The sequence below is a fragment of the Oncorhynchus mykiss genome, chromosome 12 (assembly GCF_013265735.2).
Source record: "Oncorhynchus mykiss isolate Arlee chromosome 12, USDA_OmykA_1.1, whole genome shotgun sequence".
Classification (NCBI taxonomy): Eukaryota; Metazoa; Chordata; class Actinopteri; order Salmoniformes; family Salmonidae; genus Oncorhynchus; species Oncorhynchus mykiss.
Window position 1 is genome coordinate 96,225,431 of NC_048576.1, and position 22,500 is coordinate 96,247,930.

General features: G+C 44.7%; 1 protein-coding gene across 4 annotated transcripts in view; it reads left to right on the forward strand.

The window, feature by feature from the left end:
- Positions 1 to 22,500, forward strand: part of LOC118937800 (neuronal-specific septin-3-like) — a 79,492-nt gene that overhangs the window by 3,583 nt on the left and 53,409 nt on the right. For 2 of the 4 annotated variants that reach the window (XM_036939362.1, XM_036939365.1), the window contains exon 2: positions 13,947 to 14,312. In XM_036939362.1, coding sequence (XP_036795257.1) covers positions 13,947 to 14,312 — 366 coding nt within the window. Of the gene's footprint in view, positions 1 to 1,156; positions 1,480 to 13,946; positions 14,313 to 22,500 lie in introns of those variants that run through there. The other 2 variants (XM_036939364.1, XM_036939363.1) reach the window with 2 other exon arrangements.

A 22,500-nucleotide genomic window follows, 5' to 3' on the forward strand; every position in this document is an offset into this window, starting at 1 on the left:
TACCTCACTTGCTTTGGCAATGTTAACACATGTTTCCCATGCCAATAAAGCCCCTTGAATTGAATTGAATTGAATTGAATTGAGAGAGGTGGAGTGAGAGAGAAACAGAGAGAGAGAGAAACAGACAGAGAGAAACAGAGGGAGAGAAATAGAGATAGAGAGTTGGAGTGAGAGAGAAACAGACAGAGAGAGAAACAGACAGAGAGAAACAGAGAGAGAGAGAGAGAAACAGAGAGAGAGAAACAGAGAGAGAGAGAGAAACAGAGAGAGAGAAACAGAGAGAGAGAAACAGAGAGAGAGATAAACAGAGAGAGAGAGAGAAACAGAGAGAGAGAAACAGAGAGAGAGAAACAGAGAGAGAGAAACAGAGAGAGAGAGAGAAACAGAGAGAGAGAAACAGAGAGAGAGAAACAGAGAGAGAGAAACAGAGAGAGAGAGAGAAACAGAGAGAGAGAAACAGAGAGAGAGAGAGAAACAGAGAGAGAGAAACAGAGAGAGAGAAACAGAGAGAGAGATAAACAGAGAGAGAGAGAGAGAGAAACAGAGAGAGAGAAACAGACAGAGAGAAACAGACAGAGAGAAACTTGCTTGACTGAATTTTCTGGAGTTGTAATTATTTGTTCCTGATGTTCTTAATAACTGTAAGGTGTAAACAGCATCTCGTTCCTGGAGGCTGTTGCCGTAGTGATTACTAAAATATACTGTCCCGGTATGTGTGGAGAAATAAAACAGTTGATTTGATCACAGAGTGGTAGTCACAGACGAGAAAGAGAGAGAGATGAGAGACAGAAGGGGGGTGGTGTTGTATGGGTCCACACCAGCTACTTTCTTCAGAGAACGGCTGTGTTTTCGACTCATTGATTTTTACAGGTCAATTACTTCTAGGCTTGAATCTGCAGTCAGCAGGGAGCTCTCATTCTCTCTCTCGGTAGACACACACACACACACACACAAACACAAACACATTTAAATACACAGACATTCACACCAATTCACACTTGTCTGACGACCCAGCTACTGGTGTGTAAATGAGTCTTAGAAAGGAGAGCGGGATGGGGGAGGGAGGGATGGGGGAGGGAGGGCTAGGCAGCAGAGAGGTGAAGTCCTCTGTTGGATTAGTGGAAGCTCCTTGAGCCAATCTGCATGTGAATGGCTGTGAACTGCTTTAGCCATCACGCCCGCCCTCACACTCACACAGAGAGAGAGAGAGACAGACAGACAGCGAGGTAGTGCAAGAGAGAGGGAGAAAGCCAGACAGAGAGACAGAGAGAGGTAGAGGTATTAGAGGCATCAGCTCAAATCCTCCCCATCGCCTCTCCAGCTCAGGAAAGCGAGTGAGTGTATAAACTGGGCAAAGAAAGAGAAGCAAAATAAGGACTTTCTTCTTCTCTGCCTGGTGGGCAGGCAGCTGTATGGTTGGGGACTGGGGCCGTGGAGAGAGAGAACAGGAATCGGACTGGCTTTTGTGAATGAGAGAAGGTAGGAATCTTTTATATCCCCCCCCCCCCCCCCCGCGGCCTCTATGGGCCGATCTCAATGCCTCTTCAAACCATGAGACCTGACTGGATCGGTCCACTTTGGGAAAAGGGGTTGGGGGGGGGTCTGGACCTGGCTGTTTTACAATGCATGTTTTTTTCTGAATAATGGGATTTTCTTCAAAAGTGAATATGAAAAGAATGTATTGGTTTAATTTGAACAGCTGTATGTTTTGGTCTTGAGTATTGATGCTGATAAATATTTAGTAGGAAGGTTTCTGTTGTTAGTTGTTGACTAGTGACTGTTTTGGCGGTTGTGGCCATGTGATACGGCACATGTTGCTGAATCTCACTACTCTTTCATATGTAAAGTGTGGCACCATTTTACCAGAGCTGCGTCTCTACCCCCTCTGTCACTGTGGAGATAACTGTTGCTCAACACTCTGTTGTGTGTGTGTGTGTTGTGTGTGTGTGTGTGTGTGTGTGTGTGTGTGTGTTGTGTTGTGTGTTGTGTGTGTGTGTGTTGTGTGTGTGTGTGTTGTGTGTGTGTGTGTTGTGTGTGTGTGTGTGTGTGTGTGTGTGTGTGTGTGTGTGTGTGTGTGTGTGTGTGTGTGTGTGTGTGTGTGTGTGTGTGTGTGTGTGTGTGTGTGTGTGTGTTCTTATGATGAAAGACATGTGTTATCACATCATTTATGGTAATCTTTGGTTCTACTCTGAGGAACATGCGGACTACAGAGATGTGCTGATACAGTGTTGATCCACTAACCATGTAGAGCTGCGTTCAACATCTAACGAGTTCACTGTTCAGTCAGATGATGATTCCCCTGATTCATCAGTATGTATTCATAGGGGACAGAGGAAGCCCTGGTTAAACTGATTCATCAGTATTTATTCATAGGGGACAGAGGAAGCCCTGGTTAAACTGATTCATCAGTATTTATTCATAGGGGACAGAGGAAGCCCTGGTTAAACTGATTCATCAGTATTTATTCATAGGGGACAGAGGAAGCCCTGGTTAAACTGATTCATCAGTATTTATTCATAGGGGACAGAGGAAGCCCTGGTTAAACTGATCCATCAGTATTTATTCATAGGGGATAGAGGAAGCCCTGGTTAAACTGATTCATCAGTATTTATTCATAGAGGACAGAGGAAGCCCTGGTTAAACTGATTCATCAGTATGTATTCATAGGGGACAGAGGAAGCCCTGGTTAAACTGATTCATCAGTATTTATTCATAGGGGACAGAGGAAGCCCTGGTTAAACTGATTCATCAGTATTTATTCATAGAGGACAGAGGAAGCCCTGGTTAAACTGATTCATCAGTATGTATTCATAGGGGACAGAGGAAGCCCTGGTTAAACTGATTCATCAGTATTTATTCATAGGGGACAGAGGAAGCCCTGGTTAAACTGATTCATCCATATTTATTCATAGGGGACAGAGGAAGCCCTGGTTAAACTGATTCATCAGTATTTATTCATAGGGGACAGAGGAAGCCCTGGTTAAACTGATTCATCAGTATTTATTCATAGGGGACAGAGGAAGCCCTGGTTAAACTGATTCATCAGTATGTATTCATAGGGGACAGAGGAAGCCCTGGTTAAACTGATTCATCAGTATTTATTCATAGGGGACAGAGGAAGCCCTGGTTAAACTGATTCATCAGTATTTATTCATAGGGGATAGAGGAAGCCCTGGTTAAACTGATTCATCAGTATTTATTCATAGGGGACAGAGGAAGCCCTGGTTAAACTGATTCATCAGTATTTATTCATAGGGGACAGAGGAAGCCCTGGTTAAACTGATTCATCAGTATTTATTCATAGGGGACAGAGGAAGCCCTGGTTAAACTGATTCATCAGTATTTATTCATAGGGGACAGAGGAAGCCCTGGTTAAACTGATTCATCAGTATTTATTCATAGTGGACAGAGGAAGCCCTGGTTAAACTGATTCATCAGTATGTATTCATAGGGGACAGAGGAAGCCCTGGTTAAACTGATTCATCAGTATTTATTCATAGGGGACAGAGGAAGCCCTGGTTAAACTGATTCATCCATATTTATTCATAGGGGACAGAGGAAGCCCTGGTTAAACTGATTCATCAGTATTTATTCATAGGGGACACAGGAAGCCCTGGTTAAACTGATTCATCAGTATTTATTCATAGGGGACAGAGGAAGCCCTGGTTAAACTGATTCATCAGTATGTATTCATAGGGGACAGAGGAAGCCCTGGTTAAACTGATTCATCAGTATTTATTCATAGGGGACAGAGGAAGCCCTGGTTAAACTGATTCATCAGTATTTATTCATAGGGGATAGAGGAAGCCCTGGTTAAACTGATTCATCAGTATTTATTCATAGGGGACAGAGGAAGCCCTGGTTAAACTGATTCATCAGTATTTATTCATAGGGGACAGAGGAAGCCCTGGTTAAACTGATTCATCAGTATGTATTCATAGGGGACAGAGGAAGCCCTGGTTAAACTGATTCATCAGTATTTATTCATAGGGGACAGAGGAAGCCCTGGTTAAACTGATTCATCAGTATTTATTCATAGGGGACAGAGGAAGCCCTGGTTAAACTGATTCATCAGTATTTATTCATAGGGGACAGAGGAAGCCCTGGTTAAACTGATTCATCAGTATTTATTCATAGGGGACAGAGGAAGCCCTGGTTAAACTGATTCATCAGTATTTATTCATAGGGGACAGAGGAAGCCCTGGTTAAACTGATTCATCAGTATTTATTCATAGGGGACAGAGGAAGCCCTGGTTAAACTGATTCATCAGTATTTATTCATAGGGGACAGAGGAAGCCCTGGTTAAACTGATTCATCAGTATTTATTCATAGGGGATAGAGGAAGCCCTGGTTAAACTGATTCATCAGTATTTATTCATAGGGGACAGAGGAAGCCCTGGTTAAACTGATTCATCAGTATTTATTCATAGGGGACGGAGGAAGCCCTGGTTAAACTGATTCATCAGTATTTATTCATAGGGGATAGAGGAAGCCCTGGTTAAACTGATTCATCAGTATTTATTCATAGGGGACAGAGGAAGCCCTGGTTAAACTGATTCATCAGTATTTATTCATAGGGGACAGAGGAAGCCCTGGTTAAACTGATTCATCAGTATTTATTCATAGGGGACAGAGGAAGCCCTGGTTAAACTGATTCATCAGTATTTATTCATAGGGGACAGAGGAAGCCCCGGTTAAACTGATTCATCAGTATTTATTCATAGGGGACAGAGGAAGCCCTGGTTAAACTGATTCATCAGTATTTATTCAAATGGGACAGAGGAAGCCCTGGTTAAACTGAGTCATCAGTATTTATTCATAGGGGACAGAGGAAGCCCTGGTTAAACTGATTCATCAGTATGTATTCATAGGGGACAGAGGAAGCCCTGGTTAAACTGATTCATCAGTATTTATTCATAGGGGACAGAGGAAGCCCTGGTTAAACTGGGCAAGCGACCATCTTGTGCCAACAGTAAACACACCCTGGTTAAACTGGGCAAGCGGCCATCTTGTGCCAACAGTAAACACACCCTGGTTAAACTGGACAAGCGGCCATCTTGTGCCAACAGTTAACACACCCTGGTTAAACTGGGCAAGCGGCCATCTTGTGCCAACAGTAAACACACCCTGGTTAAACTGGACAAGCGGCCATCTTGTGCCAACAGTTAACACACCCTGGTTAAACTGGGCAAGCGGCCATCTTGTGCCAACAGTAAACACACCCTGGTTAAGCTGGGCAAGCGGCCATCTTGTGCCAACAGTAAACACACCCTGGTTAAACTGGGCAAGCGGCCATCTTGTGCCAACAGTAAACACCTACGTCTCACTACAACAGTAAACACACCTACGTCTCACTACAACAGTAAACACCTACGTCTCACTACGACTCACTACAACAGTAAACACACCTACATCTCACTACAACAGTAAACACCTACGTCTCACTATGTCTCACTACGTATCACTACAACAGTAAACACACCTACGTCTCACTACAACAGTAAACACCTACGTCTCACTACGTCTCACTACAACAGTAAACACACCTACGTCTCACTACAACAGTAAACACACCTACGTCTCACTACAACAGTAAACACACCTACGTCTCACTACAACAGTAAACACACCTACGTCTCACTACAACAGTAAACACCTACGTCTCACTACGTCTCACTACAACAGTAAACACACCTACGTCTCACTACAACAGTAAACACACCTACGTCTCACTACAACAGTAAACACACCTACGTCTCACTACAACAGTAAACACACCTACGTCTCACTACAACAGTAAACACACCTACGTCTCACTACAACAGTAAACACACCTACGTCTCACTACAACAGTAAACACACCTACGTCTCACTACAACACTAAACACACCTACGTCTCACTACAACAGTAAACACCTACGTCTCACTACGTCTCACTACAACAGTAAACACACCTACGTCTCACTACAACAGTAAACACACCTACGTCTCACTACAACAGTAAACACACCTACGTCTCACTACAACAGTAAACACACCTACGTCTCACTACAACAGTAAACACACCTACGTCTCACTACAACAGTAAACACACCTACGTCTCACTACAACAGTAAACACCTACGTCTCACTACGTCTCACTACAACAGTAAACACACCTACGTCTCACTACAACAGTAAACACACCTACGTCTCACTACAACAGTAAACAAACCTACGTCTCACTACAACAGTAAACACACCTACGTCTCACTACAACAGTAAACACACCTACGTCTCACTACAACAGTAAACACACCTACGTCTCACTACAACAGTAAACACACCTACGTCTCACTACAACAGTAAACACACCTACGTCTCACTACAACAGTAAACACCTACGTCTCACTACAACAGTAAACACACCTACGTCTCACTACAACAGTAAACACCTACGTCTCACTATGTCTCACTACGTCTCACTACAACAGTAAACACACCTACGTCTCACTACAACAGTAAACACCTACGTCTCACTACGTCTCACTACAACAGTAAACACACCTACGTCTCACTACAACAGTAAACACACCTACGTCTCACTACAACAGTAAACACACCTACGTCTCACTACAACAGTAAACACCTACGTCTCACTACGTCTCACTACAACAGTAAACACACCTACGTCTCACTACAACAGTAAACACACCTACGTCTCACTACAACAGTAAACACACCTACGTCTCACTACAACAGTAAACACACCTACGTCTCACTACAACAGTAAACACACCTACGTCTCACTACAACAGTAAACACACCTACGTCTCACTACAACAGTAAACACCTACGTCTCACTACGTCTCACTACAACAGTAAACACACCTACGTCTCACTACAACAGTAAACACACCTACGTCTCACTACAACAGTAAACACACCTACGTCTCACTACAACAGTAAACACACCTACGTCTCACTACAACAGTAAACACACCTACGTCTCACTACAACAGTAAACACACCTACGTCTTGACACATGTTTTACGGTGTCGTTATGGGGTATTGTGTGTAGATGGGTGAGCATTTATTTATTTTCCATCTATTTGGATTTCAGGGTGGAACACATGAACGTGTAGTGTAAGTCAAGGGGTATGAATACTGTCTGAAGGCCCTCTGTTCATCATCTCTCCTCTGTTCATCATCTCTCCTCTGTTCATCATCTCTCCTCTGTTCATCATCTCTCCTCTCCTCTGTTCATCATCTCTCCTCTGTTCATCATCTCTCCTCTGTTCATCATCTCTCCTCTGTTCATCATCTCTCCTCTGTTCATCATCTCTCCTCTCCTCTGTTCATCATCTCTCCTCTGTTCATCATCTCTTCTCTGTTCATCATCTCTCCTCTGTTCATCATCTCTCCTCTGTTCATCATCTCTCCTCTCCTCTGTTCATCATCTCTCCTCTGTTCATCATCTCTCCTCTGTTCATCATCTCTCCTCTGTTCATCATCTCTCCTCTGTTCATCATCTCTCCTCTCCTCTGTTCATCATCTCTCCTCTGTTCATCATCTCTCCTCTGTTCATCATCTCTCCTCTGTTCATCATCTCTCCTCTCCTCTGTTCATCATCTCTTCTCTGTTCATCATCTCTCCTCTCCTCTGTTCATCATCTCTCCTCTGTTCATCATCTCTTCTCTGTTCATCATCTCTCCTCTGTTCATCATCTCTCCTCTGTTCATCATCTCTCCTCTCCTCTGTTCATCATCTCTCCTCTGTTCATCATCTCTCCTCTGTTCATCATCTCTCCTCTGTTCATCATCTCTCCTCTCCTCTGTTCATCATCTCTCCTCTGTTCATCATCTCTCCTCTGTTCATCATCTCTCCTCTGTTCATCATCTCTCCTCTCCTCTGTTCATCATCTCTTCTCTGTTCATCATCTCTCCTCTCCTCTGTTCATCATCTCTCCTCTGTTCATCATCTCTTCTCTGTTCATCATCTCTCCTCTGTTCATCATCTCTCCTCTCCTCTGTTCATCATCTCTTCTCTGTTCATCATCTCTCCTCTGTTCATCATCTCTCCTCTCCTCTGTTCATCATCTCTACACTGTTCATCATCTCTCCTCTGTTCATCATCTCTTCTGTGTTCATCATCTCTCCTCTCCTCTGTTCATCATCTCTCCTCTGTTCATCATCTCTCCTCCTCTGTTCATCATCTCTCCTCTGTTCATCATCTCTTCTCTGTTCATCATCTCTCCTCTGTTCATCATCTCTCCTCTCCTCTGTTCATCATCTCTACACTGTTCATCATCTCTCCTCTGTTCATCATCTCTCCTCTGTTCATCATCTCTTCTCTGTTCATCATCTCTCCTCTCCTCTGTTCATCATCTCTCCTCTGTTCATCATCTCTCCTCCTCTGTTCATCATCTCTCCTCTGTTCATCATCTCTTCTCTGTTCATCATCTCTCCTCTCCTCTGTTCATCATCTCTCCTCTGTTCATCATCTCTCCTCTATTCATCATCTCTCCTCTGTTCATCATCTCTCCTCTGTTCATCATCTCTCCTCTCCTCTGTTCATCATCTCTCCTCTTCTCTGTTCATCATCTCCCCTCCTCTCTGTTCATCATCTCTCCTCTCCTCTGTTCATCATCTCTCCTCTTCTCTGTTCATCATCTCTCCTCTCCTCTGTTCATCATCTCTCCTCTTCTCTGTTCATCATCTCTCCTCTGTTCATCATCTCTCCTCTCCTCTGTTCATCATCTCTCCTCTCCTCTGTTCATCATCTCTCCTCTGTTCATCATCTCTCCTCCTCTGTTCATCATCTCTCCTCTGTTCATCATCTCTCCTCTGTTCATCATCTCTCCTCTCCTCTGTTCATCATCTCTCCTCTGTTCATCATCTCTCCTCTGTTCATCATCTCTCCTCCTCTCTGTTCATCATCTCTCCTCCTCTCTGTTCATCATCTCTCCTCCTCTCTGTTCATCATCTCTCCTCTGTTCATCATCTCTCCTCCTCTCTGTTCATCATCTCTCCTCTGTTCATCATCTCTCCTCCTCTCTGTTCATCATCTCTCCTCTGTTCATCATGTCTCCTCCTCTCTGTTCATCATCTCTCCTCTGTTCATCATCTCTCCTCCTCTGTTCATCATCTCTCCTCTGTTCATCATCTCTCCTCTGTTCATCATCTCTCCTCTCCTCTGTTCATCATCTCTCCTCTGTTCATCATCTCTCCTCTGTTCATCATCTCTCCTCCTCTCTGTTCATCATCTCTCCTCCTCTCTGTTCATCATCTCTCCTCCTCTCTGTTCATCATCTCTCCTCTGTTCATCATCTCTCCTCCTCTCTGTTCATCATCTCTCCTCTGTTCATCATCTCTCCTCCTCTCTGTTCATCATCTCTCCTCTGTTCATCATGTCTCCTCCTCTCTGTTCATCATGTCTCCTCTCCTCTGTTCATCATCTCTCCTCTGTTCATCATCTCTCCTCCTCTCTGTTCATCATCTCTCCTCCTCTCTGTTCATCATATCTCCTCTCCTCTGTTCATCATCTCTCCTCTGTTCATCATCTCTCCTCTCCTCTGTTCATCATCTCTCCTCTTCTCTGTTCATCATCTCTCCTCTGTTCATCATCTCTCCTCCTCTCTGTTCATCATCTCTCCTCTGTTCATCATCTCTCCTCCTCTCTGTTCATCATCTCTCCTCTTCTCTGTTCATCATCTCTCCTCTGTTCATCATCTCTCCTCTGTTCATCATCTCTCCTCCTCTCTGTTCATCATCTCTCTTCTGTTCATCATCTCTCCTCTGTTCATCATCTCTCCTCTCCTCTGTTCATCATCTCTCCTCTGTTCATCATCTCTCCTCTGTTCATCATCTCTCCTCTGTTCATCATCTCTCCTCTGTTCATCATATCTCCTCTCCTCTGTTCATCATCTCTCCTCTGTTCATCATCTCTCCTCTCCTCTGTTCATCATCTCTCCTCTCCTCTGTTCATCATCTCTCCTCTGTTCATCATCTCTCCTCTCCTCTGTTCATCATCTCTCCTCTGTTCATCATCTCTTCTCTGTTCATCATCTCTCCTCTGTTCATCATCTCTCCTCTTCTCTGTTCATCATCTCTCCTCTCCTCTGTTCATCATCTCTCCTCTCCTCTGTTCATCATCTCTCCTCTGTTCATCATCTCTCCTCTGTTCATCATCTCTCCTCTGTTCATCATCTCTCCTCTGTTCATCATCTCTCCTCTCCTCTGTTCATCATCTCTCCTCTTCTCTGTTCATCATCTCTCCTCTTCTCTGTTCATTATCTCTCCTCTCCTCTGTTCATCATCTCTCCTCTCCTCTGTTCATCATCTCTCCTCTCCTCTGTTCATCATCTCTCCTCTGTTCATCATCTCTCCTCTGTTCATCATCTCTCCTCCTCTCTGTTCATCATCTCTCCTCCTCTCTGTTCATCATCTCTCCTCTCCTCTGTTCATCATCTCTCCTCTGTTCATCATCTCTCCTCTGTTCATCATCTCTCCTCTCCTCTGTTCATCATCTCTCCTCTGTTCATCATCTCTCCTCTCCTCTGTTCATCATCTCTCCTCTCCTCTCCTCTGTTCATCATCTCTCCTCTACTCTCCTCTGTTCATCATCTCTCCTCTCCTCTGTTCATCATCTCTCCTCTTCTCTGTTCATTATCTGTTCTGTTTCTCCTCTCTAAGGCCCCTTTGTGTGACCTGTTGTCTCTCCTCCAAATTGCCTGGACAAACGTTTTGTCACTCCTTCTCTCCGTCTCCTTCTCTCCCTGTCCGGCACTCTCATCACTTCTGCTGTTCTGTTTGCTTTTCTCATGCATCTCAGAGATGTGTGTGTCTACTCTCTGTTTGTCTTGGACCCCATAGTTTGTCCCTGTCTCTCTAGCTGTACAGGGTTGTACTAGGTCCATGTCTGTATCTCTCTAGCTTTACAGGGCTGTACTAGGTCCATGTCTGTATCTCTCTAACTGTACAGGGTTTTACTAGGTCCATGTCTGTATCTCTCTAACTGTACAGGGCTGTACAGGGCTTTACTAGGTTCATGTCTGTATCTCTCTAGCTGTACAGGGCTTTACTAGGTTCATGTCTGTATCTCTCTAGCTGTACAGGGCTGTACAGGGCTTTACTAGGTTCATGTCTGTATCTCTCTAGCTGTACAGGGCTTTACTAGGTCCATGTCTGTATCTCTCTAGCTGTACAGGGCTGTACAGGGCTTTACTAGGTCCATGTCTGTCTCTGTAGGGAGAGATAGAGAAAGAGAGACACAGAGAGAGAGAGAGAGAGAGAGAGAGAGAGAGAGAGAGAGAGAGACACAGAGAGAGACAGAGAGAGAGAGAGAGACAGAGAGAGAGAGAGAGAGACACAGAGAGAGAGAGAGAGAGAGACACAGAGAGAGACAGAGAGAGAGATAGAGAGGTCTGGTACAACACTGCAGTGAACTGACTGAGTAGACAACTGTAAAAGACAGACAAGCACACAAAGCTGTTTGTCAAACTAAAATCTCTTCTAATGTAACAGGAGTTCATCACACTTCAGTGTTTACAGATACAATAGTTAACTAGTGTCTGGAACCCCTCCATTTCTCCCTCTCTTTCTCCCCCCGCTCTCTCCCTCTCTTTCTTCCCCCCCTCTTTTTCTCCACCCTCTCTCTCTCCCCTCTTTCTCCCCCCTCTCTCTCCCCTCTTTCTCCCCCATCTCTCTATTTATCTCTCTCTCTCCCTCTTCCCCCCCTCTCTTTCTCCCCCTCTCTCTCTCTCCCCTCTTTCTCCCCCCTCTCTCTCCCCTCTTTCTCCCCCCTCTCTCTATTTATCGCTCTCCCTCTCTTTCTTCCCCCCCTCTCTTTCTCTCCCCTCTTTCTCCCCCCTCTCTTTCTCTCCCCTCTTTCTCCCCCCTCTCTCTCTATTTATCTCTCTCTCTCCCTCTCTCTCCCCCCCTCATTCTCCCCCCCTTTGTCTCTATTTCTGTTGCGCCCCCCTCTCTCTCTATTTATCTCTCTCAATTCAATTTCAATACAGTTTAAGGGGCTTTATTGGTATGGGAAACATTGCCAAAGCAAGTGAAGTAGATAATAAAAAATTAACAGTACAGATTACACTCACAATAGTTTAAAAAAGAATAAAGACATTACAAATGTCATATTATGTAGAAATAATTAAAGTACAAAAGGGAAAATAAATCAACATAAATATAGGTTGTATTTACAATGGTGTTTGTTCTTCACTGGTTTGTTCTTTTCTTGTGGCAACAGGTCACAAATCTTGCTGCTGTGATGTCACACTGTGGTATTTCACCCAGTAGAATCTCTCTCTCTCTGTCTGTCCTGAGTGAACTGATAGCTGTGTGGATTAGTTCCATTCTGGTGGGTTCTGGGGTCAGATATTTATAGCTGATTAAATCAGGAAGACTGACCATCACCAACGGCCACTGCTCTCTCTTTCTATCTGTCTGTCTGTCTGTCTGTCTGTCTGTCTGTCTGTCTGTCTGTCTGTCTGTCTGTCTGTCTGTCTGTCTGTCTGTCTGTCTGTCTGTATGTCTGTGTGTGTGTGTGTGTGTGTGTGTGTGTGTGTGTGTGTGTGTGTGTGCGGGTGCGTGTGTGTGTGTGTGCCTGCATGTGTGCGCGTGTGTGCGTGCGTGCATGTGTGTGTGTGTGCGTGCGTTCATGTGTGTGTGTGTGCGCGTGTGTGCATGTGTGTGTGTGTGTGTGTGGAGACGCACAATAGCCAAAAACCACTGCCGTAAGCTGCTGTAAACTGTTCTAAACTGCTGTAAACTGTTCTAAACTGCTGTAAACTTTTCTAAACTGCTGTAAACTGTTCTAAACTGCTGTAAACTGTTCTAAACTGCTGTAAACTGTTGTAAACTGGAGAATAGATGTGTTAATGAAGGTTAACCTTTAACAGGTTGTCTGAGGTCCTACGTTCCCTTCAGTCCAGTTGACTAATAACACACACACACACACACACACACACACACACACACACACACACACACACACACACACACACACACACACACACACACACACACACACACACACACACACACACACACACACACACACGTTGTGGCCTGCTAGTCTCTGAGTAGTTGTGGTTTGACAGGCTGGGTTAGCTGACACATGCTCTGTGGCTCAGACTCCCGGTAAACACACAGGATCGCACACAGTCAGGCCAGAGAGTTTCTAAACCCAGAGACGCTACATCTCGAGACTTCCGGGAACGCTTGTGAAACAGACCGTACAGACCAGGCCGGGGGGGAGGCGGGGGGGGGGGGGGGGGGGGGGGGGGGGGGTGTTGACAAGTCAATGAGAGAAGTGAAACATTCTTCTTTATATCGTATATCTGAGTTTGAGCCTCCAGAGTGGCACAGCGGTCTATGGCACTGCATCTCAGTGCAAGAGGAGTCACTGCAGTACCTGGTTTGGATCTGTGTGTGTGTGTTCTTCCACCACAATGACTTTGGGCTTTAACATCAAAGGATCTTCAAAAAGGTTTAGAAGGTTGATTCTCTTTCTTCTGCACCACACACACACACACACACACACACACGCACGCACGCACACACACTCACGCATGCACGCACGCACACGCACGCTCGCACACACACACACACACGCACGCACGCACACACACACACACACGAACACACACTCTAAAGACTGACTGATATCAAAGAATGCTGTGATCAAATGATGTTGTGTGTCCACACATGTCTTTGGGTGTGTGTCTCCTCCCTCTGTTATTCTGTCGTTCATCCAGTCACTAACCATTCCCTCTCTCTCTCTCTCTCTCTTTCTCTCTCACTCTCTCTATATATCTCTCTCTCTCTCTCCCCACCTCTCTCTCCCCCCCCCCCCTCTCTCTCCCCCCCCCTCTCTCTCCCCCCCCTCTCTCTCTCTCTCTCTCTCTCTCTCTCTCTCCCTCTCTCTTTCTCTCTCTCGCTCTCTCTCTCTCTTTCAGACACAACTAAGGTGCTGGAGCAGGAGATACCCGCCTCGATGGAGGAGAGAGGGATGGAGGAAGTGAAACCGTTAGCAGTAGAAGACAAAGCAGCAGCAGAGGAAGCTGTGGAGGAGAGAGTAGCTCAGGAGAAGACAGAGGATAGCACAGCGCAGAATAAAGAGACGGAGGAGAGAGAAGTAGACGTAGAGAGAGAGATGGAGGGAGAGGTAGAGGTCGTGACCCCTTGCCCTACAGAGAGCCATGGTCTCCAGGGAACCATTAAAGGTCATGACCTCTTCGGCTATGTGGGCATCGAGGCTGTTCTGGACCAGATGAGACGCAAGACCATGAAGGCTGGCTTCGAGTTCAACATCATGGTCGTGGGTGAGTCGACACACACACACACACACACACACACACACACACACACACACACACACACACACACACACACACACACACACACACACACACACACTGCCAATTGATATCCTCGTACAGTTCAGTCCAGTCAGCTAGCTGTGCAACCTGATCTCAAAGTTTCACTTTCGAAATTCAACATAAAATGGATGAACGTCTTTAATTTCATTCCACGTAGTTACAGGGTTCATTCCACGTAGTTGCAGGGTTCATTCCACGTAGTTACAGGGTTCATTCCACGTAGTTACAGGGTTCATTCCACGTAGTTACAGGGTTCATTCCACGTAGTTACAGGGTTCATTCCACGTAGTTACAGGGTTCATTCCACGTAGTTACAGGGTTCATTCCACGTAGTTACAGGGTTCATTATACATAGTTACAGGGTTCATTCCACATAGTTACAGGGTTCATTCCACGTAGTTACAGGGTTCATTCCACGTAGTTACAAGGTTCATTCCACGTAGTTACAGGGTTCATTCCACGTAGTTACAGGGTTCATTCCACGTAGTTACAGGGTTCATTCCACGTAGTTACAGGGTTCATTCCACATAGTTACAGGGTTCATTCCACGTAGTTATAGGGTTTATTCCACATAGTTACAGGGTTCATTCCACGTAGTTACAGGGTTCATTCCACATAGTTACAGGGTTCATTCCACATAGTTACAGGGTTCATTCCACATAGTTACAGGGTTCATTCCACGTAGTTACAGGGTTCATTCCACGTAGTTACAGGGTTCATTCCACGTAGTTACAGGGTTCATTCCACATAGTTACAAGGTTCATTCCACGTAGTTACAGGGTTCATTCCACGTAGTTACAGGGATCATTCCACGTAGTTACAGGGTTCATTCCATGCGGTTACAGGGATCATTCCACGTAGTTACAGGGTTCATTCCACAAAGTTACAGGGTTCATTCCACGTAGTTACAGGGATCATTCCACGTAGTTACAAGGTTCATTCCACGTGGTTACAGAGTTAATTCCACGTAGTTACAGGGTTCATTCCACGTAGTTACAGGGTTCATTCCACGTAGTTACAGGGTTCATTCCACGTAGTTACAGGGATCATTCCATGTAGTTACAGGGTTCATTCCACGTAGTTACAGGGATCATTCCATGTAGTTACAGGGTTCATTCCACATAGTTACAGGGTTCATTCCACGTAGTTACAGGGTTCATTCCATGTAGTTACAGGGATCATTCCATGTAGTTACAGGGTTCATTCCACATAGTTACAGGGTTCATTCCACGTAGTTACAGGGTTTATTCCACGTAGATACAGAGTTCATTCCACATAGTTACAGGGTTCATTCCACGTAGTTACAGGGTTCATTCCACGTAGTTACAGGGTTCATTCCACATAGTTACAGGGTTCATTCCACATAGTTACAGGGTTCATTCCACGTAGTTACAGGGTTAAATCCATGTGGTTACAGGGTTCATTCCACGTAGTTACAGGGTTCATTCCACATAGTTACAGGGTTCATTCCACATAGTTACAGGTTAAAACAGAAACAACTCAAAGGGTTTAGTTTAGGTATTCATTCCTAGTGGTGTAGTTTAGGTATTCATTCCTAGTGGTGTAGTTTAGGTATTCATCCCTAGTGGTGTAGTTTAGGTATTCATTCCTAGTGGTGTAGTTTAGGTATTCATCCCTAGTGGTGTAGTTTAGGTATTCATTCCTAGTGGTGTAGTTTAGGTATTCATTCCTAGTGGTGTAGTTTAGGTATTCATTCCTAGTGGTGTAGTTTAGGTATTCATTCCTAGTGGTGTAGTTTAGGTATTCATTCCTAGTGGTGTAGTTTAGGTATTCATTCCTAGTGGTGTAGTTTAGGTATTCATTCCTAGTGGTGTAGTTTAGGTATTCATTCCTAGTAGTTTATTTTAGGTATTCATTCCTAGTGGTGTAGTTCAGGTATTCATTCCTATTGGTGTAGTTTAGGTATTCATTCCTAGTGGTGTAGTTTAGGTATTCATTCCTAGTGGTGTAGTTTAGGTTTTCATTCCTAGTGGTGTAGTTTAGGTATTCATTCCTAGTGGTGTAGTTTAGGTATTCATTCCTAGTGGTGTAGTTTAGATATTCATTCCTAGTGGTGTAGTTTAGGTATTAATTCCTAGTTTTGTAGTTTAGGTATTCATTCCTAGTGGTGTAGTTTAGGTATTCATTCCTAGTGGTGTAGTTTAGGTATTCATTCCTAGTGGTGTAGTTTAGGTATTCATCCCTAGTGGTGTAGTTTAGGTATTCATTCCTAGTGGTGTAGTTTAGGTATTCATTCCTAGTGGTGTAGTTTAGGTATTCATCCCTAGTGGTGTAGTTTAGGTATTCATTCCTAGTGGTGTAGTTATGTATTCATTCCTAGTGGTGTAGTTTAGGTATTCATTCCTAGTGGTGTAGTTAGGTATTCATTCCTAGTGGTGTAGTTTAGGTATTCATTCCTAATGGTGTAGTTTAGGTATTCATTCCTAGTTTTGTAGTTTAGGTATTCATTCCTAGTGGTGTAGTTTAGGTATTCATTCCTAGTGGTGTAGTTTAGGTATTCATTCCTAGTGGTGTAGTTTAGGTATTCATCCCTAGTGGTGTAGTTTAGGTATTCATTCCTAGTGGTGTAGTTTAGGTATTCATTCCTAGTGGTGTAGTTTAGGTATTCATTCCTAGTGGTGTAGTTTAGGTATTCATTCCTAGTGGTGTAGTTTAGGTATTCATTCCTAGTGGTTTATTTTAGGTATTCATTCCTAGTGGTGTAGTTTAGGTATTCACTCCTAGTGGTGTAGTTTAGGTATTAATTCCTAGTGGTTTAGTTTAGGTATTCATTCCTAGTGGTGTAGTTTAGGTATTCATTCCTAGTGGTTCAGTTTAGGTATTCATTCCTAGTGGTTCAGTTTAGGTATTCATTCCTAGTGGTTTAGTTTAGGTATTCATTCCTAGTGGTTCAGTTTAGGTATTCATTCAGAGTGGTTTAGTTTAGGTATTCATTCCTAGTGATTAAGGTTAGGGTGATGGTTTGGGGAAGGCTTAAAATAAAATAATGAAAAACAATGCATTGTTTTTATGAAGTATCTTCCAGTACTCTCCATGGCTTGCTAGAGTATCGTGAACTACCGTGGCACAGTGGTCTGAGTACCTGGTCTGTGTGGTCTGAGGATGCTTCATCTCCGAGCATCATGAGTTCACGCCCAGTGAACGGTGAGGAAGACATGTGTCGACGTCCTCAGGACCTTTACAACCATCCCAAATCAAATGGTAGTTCTAGTGACCAGGCTGATATGTGAACAGAATATTGTATTTGTAAACACTAGCTGTTAGAGGAATTGGTGTTTAGTGCCAGATTAAAGCTACAATCAGCAGTAGAAACAACACCAACTGGTGTTTAGTGCCAGATTAAAGCTACAATCAGCAGTAGAAACAACACCAACTGGTGTTTAGTGCCAGATTAAAGCTACAATCAGCAGTAGAAACAACACCAACTGGTGTTTAGTGTCAGATTAAAGCTACAGTCAGCAGTAGAAACAACACCAACTGGTGTTTAGTGTCAGATTAAAGCTACAATCAGCAGTAGAAACAACACCAACTGGTGTTTAGTGCCAGATTAAAGCTACAATCAGCAGTAGAAACAACTCCAACTGGTGTTTAGTGCCAGATTAAAGCTACACTCAGCAGTAGAAACAACACCAACTGGTGTTTAGTGTCAGATTAAAGCTACAATCAGCAGTAGAAACAACACCAACTGGTGTTTAGTGCCAGATTAAAGCTACACTCAGCAGTAGAAACAACACCAACTGGTGTTTAGTGCCAGATTAAAGCTACAATCAGCAGTAGAAACACCACCAACTGGTGTTTAGTGGCAGATTAAAGCTACAATCAGCAGTAGAAACAAGATCAACTGGTGTTTAGTGCCAGATTAAAGCTACAATCAGCAGTAGAAACAACACCAACTGGTGTTTAGTGCCAGATTAAAGATACAATCAGCAGTAGAAACAAGATCAACTGGTGTTTAGTGCCAGATTAAAGCTACAATCAGCAGTAGAAACAAGATCAACTGGTGTTTAGTGCCAGATTAAAGCTACAATCAGCAGTAGAAACAACACCAACTGGTGTTTAGTGCCAGATTAAAGATACAATCAGCAGTATAAACAACACCAACTGGTGTTTAGTGCCAGATTAAAGCTACAATCAGCAGTAGAAACAACACCAACTGGTGTTTAGTGCCAGATTAAAGCTACACTCAGCAGTAGAAACAAGATCAACTGGTGTTTGGTGCCAGATTAAAGCTACAATCAGCAGTATAAACAACACCAACTGGTGTTTAGTGCCAGATTAAAGCTACAATCAGCAGTAGAAACAACATCAACTGGTGTTTAGTGCCAGATTAAAGCTACAATCAGCAGTAGAAACAACACCAACTGGTGTTTAGTGCCAGATTAAAGCTACAATCAGCAGTAGAAACAACATCAACTGGTGTTTAGTGCCAGATTAAAGCTACAATCAGCAGTAGAAACAAGATCAACTGGTGTTTAGTGCCAGATTAAAGCTACAATCAGCAGTAGAAACAAGATCAACTGGTGTTTAGTGCCAGATTAAAGCTACAATCAGCAGTAGAAACAACATCAACTGGTGTTTAGTGCCAGATTAAAGCTACAATCAGCAGTAGAAACAACATCAACTGGTGTTTAGTGCCAGATTAAAGCTACAATCAGCAGTAGAAACAAGTTTCAGTAAAAATCTGAGGGATGGGGCTGGAGAAATGCAACCACTCAAATTCATAGACAGAGCAATGGATGCAAGGACTGACCATCCGTGATATCAAAATTATAGTTAAAACATTGTTTTTAGGCTAATGTCTACATTTTTTTTATATACAAACATTGGAGTAAAACAAGCTTATATTTTGGGTTCTGATAGGGTGAGCCATTCATAAGTTATTTTATTCAATGGGTATATATCAGAAATGTTTGCTTCGGTTCAGCTAGCCGTCTGTATGCTTCGGTTCAGCTAGCCGTCTGTATGCTTCGGTTCAGATAGCCGTCTGTATGCTTCGGTTCAGCTAGCCGTCTGTATGCTTCGGTTCAGCTAGCCGTCAGTATGCTTCGGTTCAGCTAGCCGTCTGTATGCTTCGGTTCAGCTAGCCGTCTGCATGCTTCGGTCCAGCTAGCCGTCTGCATGCTTCGGTTCAGCTAGCCGTCTGCATGCTTCGGTTCAGCTAGCCGTCTGCATGCTTCGGTTCAGCTAGCCGTCTGTATGCTTCGGTTCAGCTAGCCGTCTGCATGCTTCGGTTCAGCTAGCCGTCTGTATGCTTCGGTTCAGCTAGCCGTCTGCATGCTTCGGTTCAGCTAGCCGTCTGCATGCTTCGGTTCAGCTAGCCGTCTGTATGCTTCGGTTCAGCTAGCCGTCTGTATGCTTCGGTTCAGCTAGCCGTCTGTATGCTTCGGTCCAGCTAGCCGTCTGTATGCTTCGGTTCAGCTAGCCGTCTGCATGCTTCGGTCCAGCTAGCCGTCTGCATGCTTCGGTCCAGCTAGCCGTCTGCATGCTTCGGTCCAGCTAGCCGTCTGCATGCTTCGGTCCAGCTAGCCGTCTGCATGCTTCGGTCCAGCTAGCCGTCTGCATGCTTCGGTCCAGCTAGCCGTCTGCATGCTTCGGTCCAGCTAGCCGTCTGCATGCTTCGGTCCAGCTAGCCGTCTGCATGCTTCGGTCCAGCTAGCCGTCTGCATGCTTCGGTCCAGCCAGCCGTCTGCATGCTTCGGTTCAGCTAGCCGTCTGCATGCTTCGGTCCAGCTAGTCTTTTAAGCCAGGTGAGGTGCAGTCTTAAGGATGCCTCCTAGACAGAACAGTTGGGAGGAGTTGGTTCATATATTATGATTACATTTTATTGACGTTGTTGTTTGTTTTAGATTTCGGGTAAGGTTTTTTTTTCGAGGCCACCCCGAAATTCGGGAGCCGAAGTCTACGCCCCTTCGTCAACTGTATGGATTCTTCAATGCTTCAGTTCAGCTAGCTGTCAGGATGAGGATGCTTCAGTTCGGCTAGCTGTCAGTATGCTTTGGTTCAGCTAGCCGTCAGCATGTTTCGGTTCGGCTAGCTGTCAGCATGCTTCGGTTCAGCTAGCTGTTAGGATGAGGATGCTTCGGTTCGGCTAGCTGTCAGTATGCTTTGGTTCGGTTAGCTGTCAGCATGTTTCGGTTCGGCTAGCTGTCAGGATGCTTCAGTTCAGCTAGCTGTCAGGATGAGGATGCTTCAGTTCGGCTAGCTGTCAGTATGCTTTGGTTCAGCTAGCCGTCAGCATGTTTCGGTTCGGCTAGCTGTCAGTATGCTTTGGTTCAGCTAGCCGTCAGCATGTTTCGGTTCAGCTAGCTGTCAGGATGAGGATGCTTCGGTTCGGCTAGCTGTCAGGATGAGGATGCTTCAGTTCGGCTAGCTGTCAGTATGCTTCAGTTCAGCTAGCCGTCAGCATGTTTCGGTTCAGCTAGCTGTCAGGATGAGGATGCTTCGGTTCGGCTAGCTGTCAGCATGTTTCGGTTCGGCTAGCTGTCAGGATGCTTCGGTTCGGCTAGCTGTGAGGATGCTTCGGTTCGGCTAGCTGGCAGGATGCTTCGGTTCGGCTAGCTGTGAGGATGCTTCGGTTCGGCTAGCTGTGAGGATGCTTCGGTTCGGCTAGCTGTCAGGATGCTTCGGTTCGGCTAGCTGTCAGGATGCTTCGGTTCGGCTAGCTGTCAGGATGCTTCGGTTCGGCTAGCTGTCAGGATGCTTCGGTTCGGCTAGCTGTCAGGATGCTTCGGTTCGGCTAGCTGTCAGGATGCTTCGGTTCGGCTAGCTGTCAGGATGCTTCGGTTCGGCTAGCTGTCAGGATGCTTCGGTTCGGCTAGCTGTCAGGATGCTTCGGTTCGGCTAGCTGTGAGGATGCTTCAGTTGTGCTTGCATACTCCCTTAAAAGACCAGAACAGTCAGAATTAATCTAAAATAACTCAAGGAATCTGTCATTAATTTGATGTTTATGCCGAGGGGTTTGGTGCAGTATTTCCCAATGAAGAAATGTGCAAGAAAACGAGTTGTCTCTCGTTGAATGACAACAAAGACTTTATTGAAGAATCCATACAGTTGACGAAGGGGCGTAGACTTCGGCTCCCGAATTTCGGGGTGGCCTCGAAAAAAAAACCTTACCCGAAATCTAAAACAAACAACAACGTCAATAAAATGTAATCATAATATATGAACCAACTCCTCCCAACTGTTCTGTCTAGGAGGCATCCTTAAGACTGCACCTCACCTGGCTTAAAAGACTCACACACACACACACACACACACACACACACACACACACACACACACACACACACACACACACACACACACACACACACACACACACACACACACACACATAACACACATGCATGGCAGGAGGCACAGGGTTTACCCACAGGAAGTCATAACAGGTGAACAGGAAAGAACTTGGTAGTTTGTGTGTGTGTGTGTGTGTGTGTGTGTGTGTGTGTGTGTGTGTGTGTGTGTGTGTGTGTGTGTGTGTGTGTGTGTGTGTGTGTGTGTGTGTGTGTGTGTGTGTGTTGTGCGCCCATGTGTGTCAAAGGACAGAGATGTTTTTAGCTGATGCTGATGAAAAGCTCAGAAATAAAATACTTCGGCTGCAGTCTAACATGTGGGATGTCATCTATCTCTGTCTTAACGTGGGGGGTGTCATACTGCCTCTAGCCACACACACACGCACACGCACACACACACGCACACGCACACACACAAAGTGAGATGTAGTAAACAGCTGTGTGTATATAACTGCCATAGTTGTTGGTAATTAGTTGTTGAGTCAGGAAACTATGAGCGTTATGAAGCACCTGTTTCCAAACCACAATAGTGATGTTTGTAGTGATGTCAGTAGAACATTGACTGTCCTGTAGTGATGTCAGTAGAACATTGACTGTCCTGTAGGGATGTCAGGAGAACATTGACTGTCCTGTAGTGATGTCAGTAGAACATTGACTGTCCTGTAGGGATGTCAGGGGAACATTGCCTGTCCTGTAGTGATGTCAGGAGAACATTGACTGTCCTGTAGGGATGTCAGTAGAACATTGACTGTCCTGTAGTGATGTCAGTAGAACATTGACTGTCCTGTAGGGATGTCAGTAGAACATTGACCCCCCTG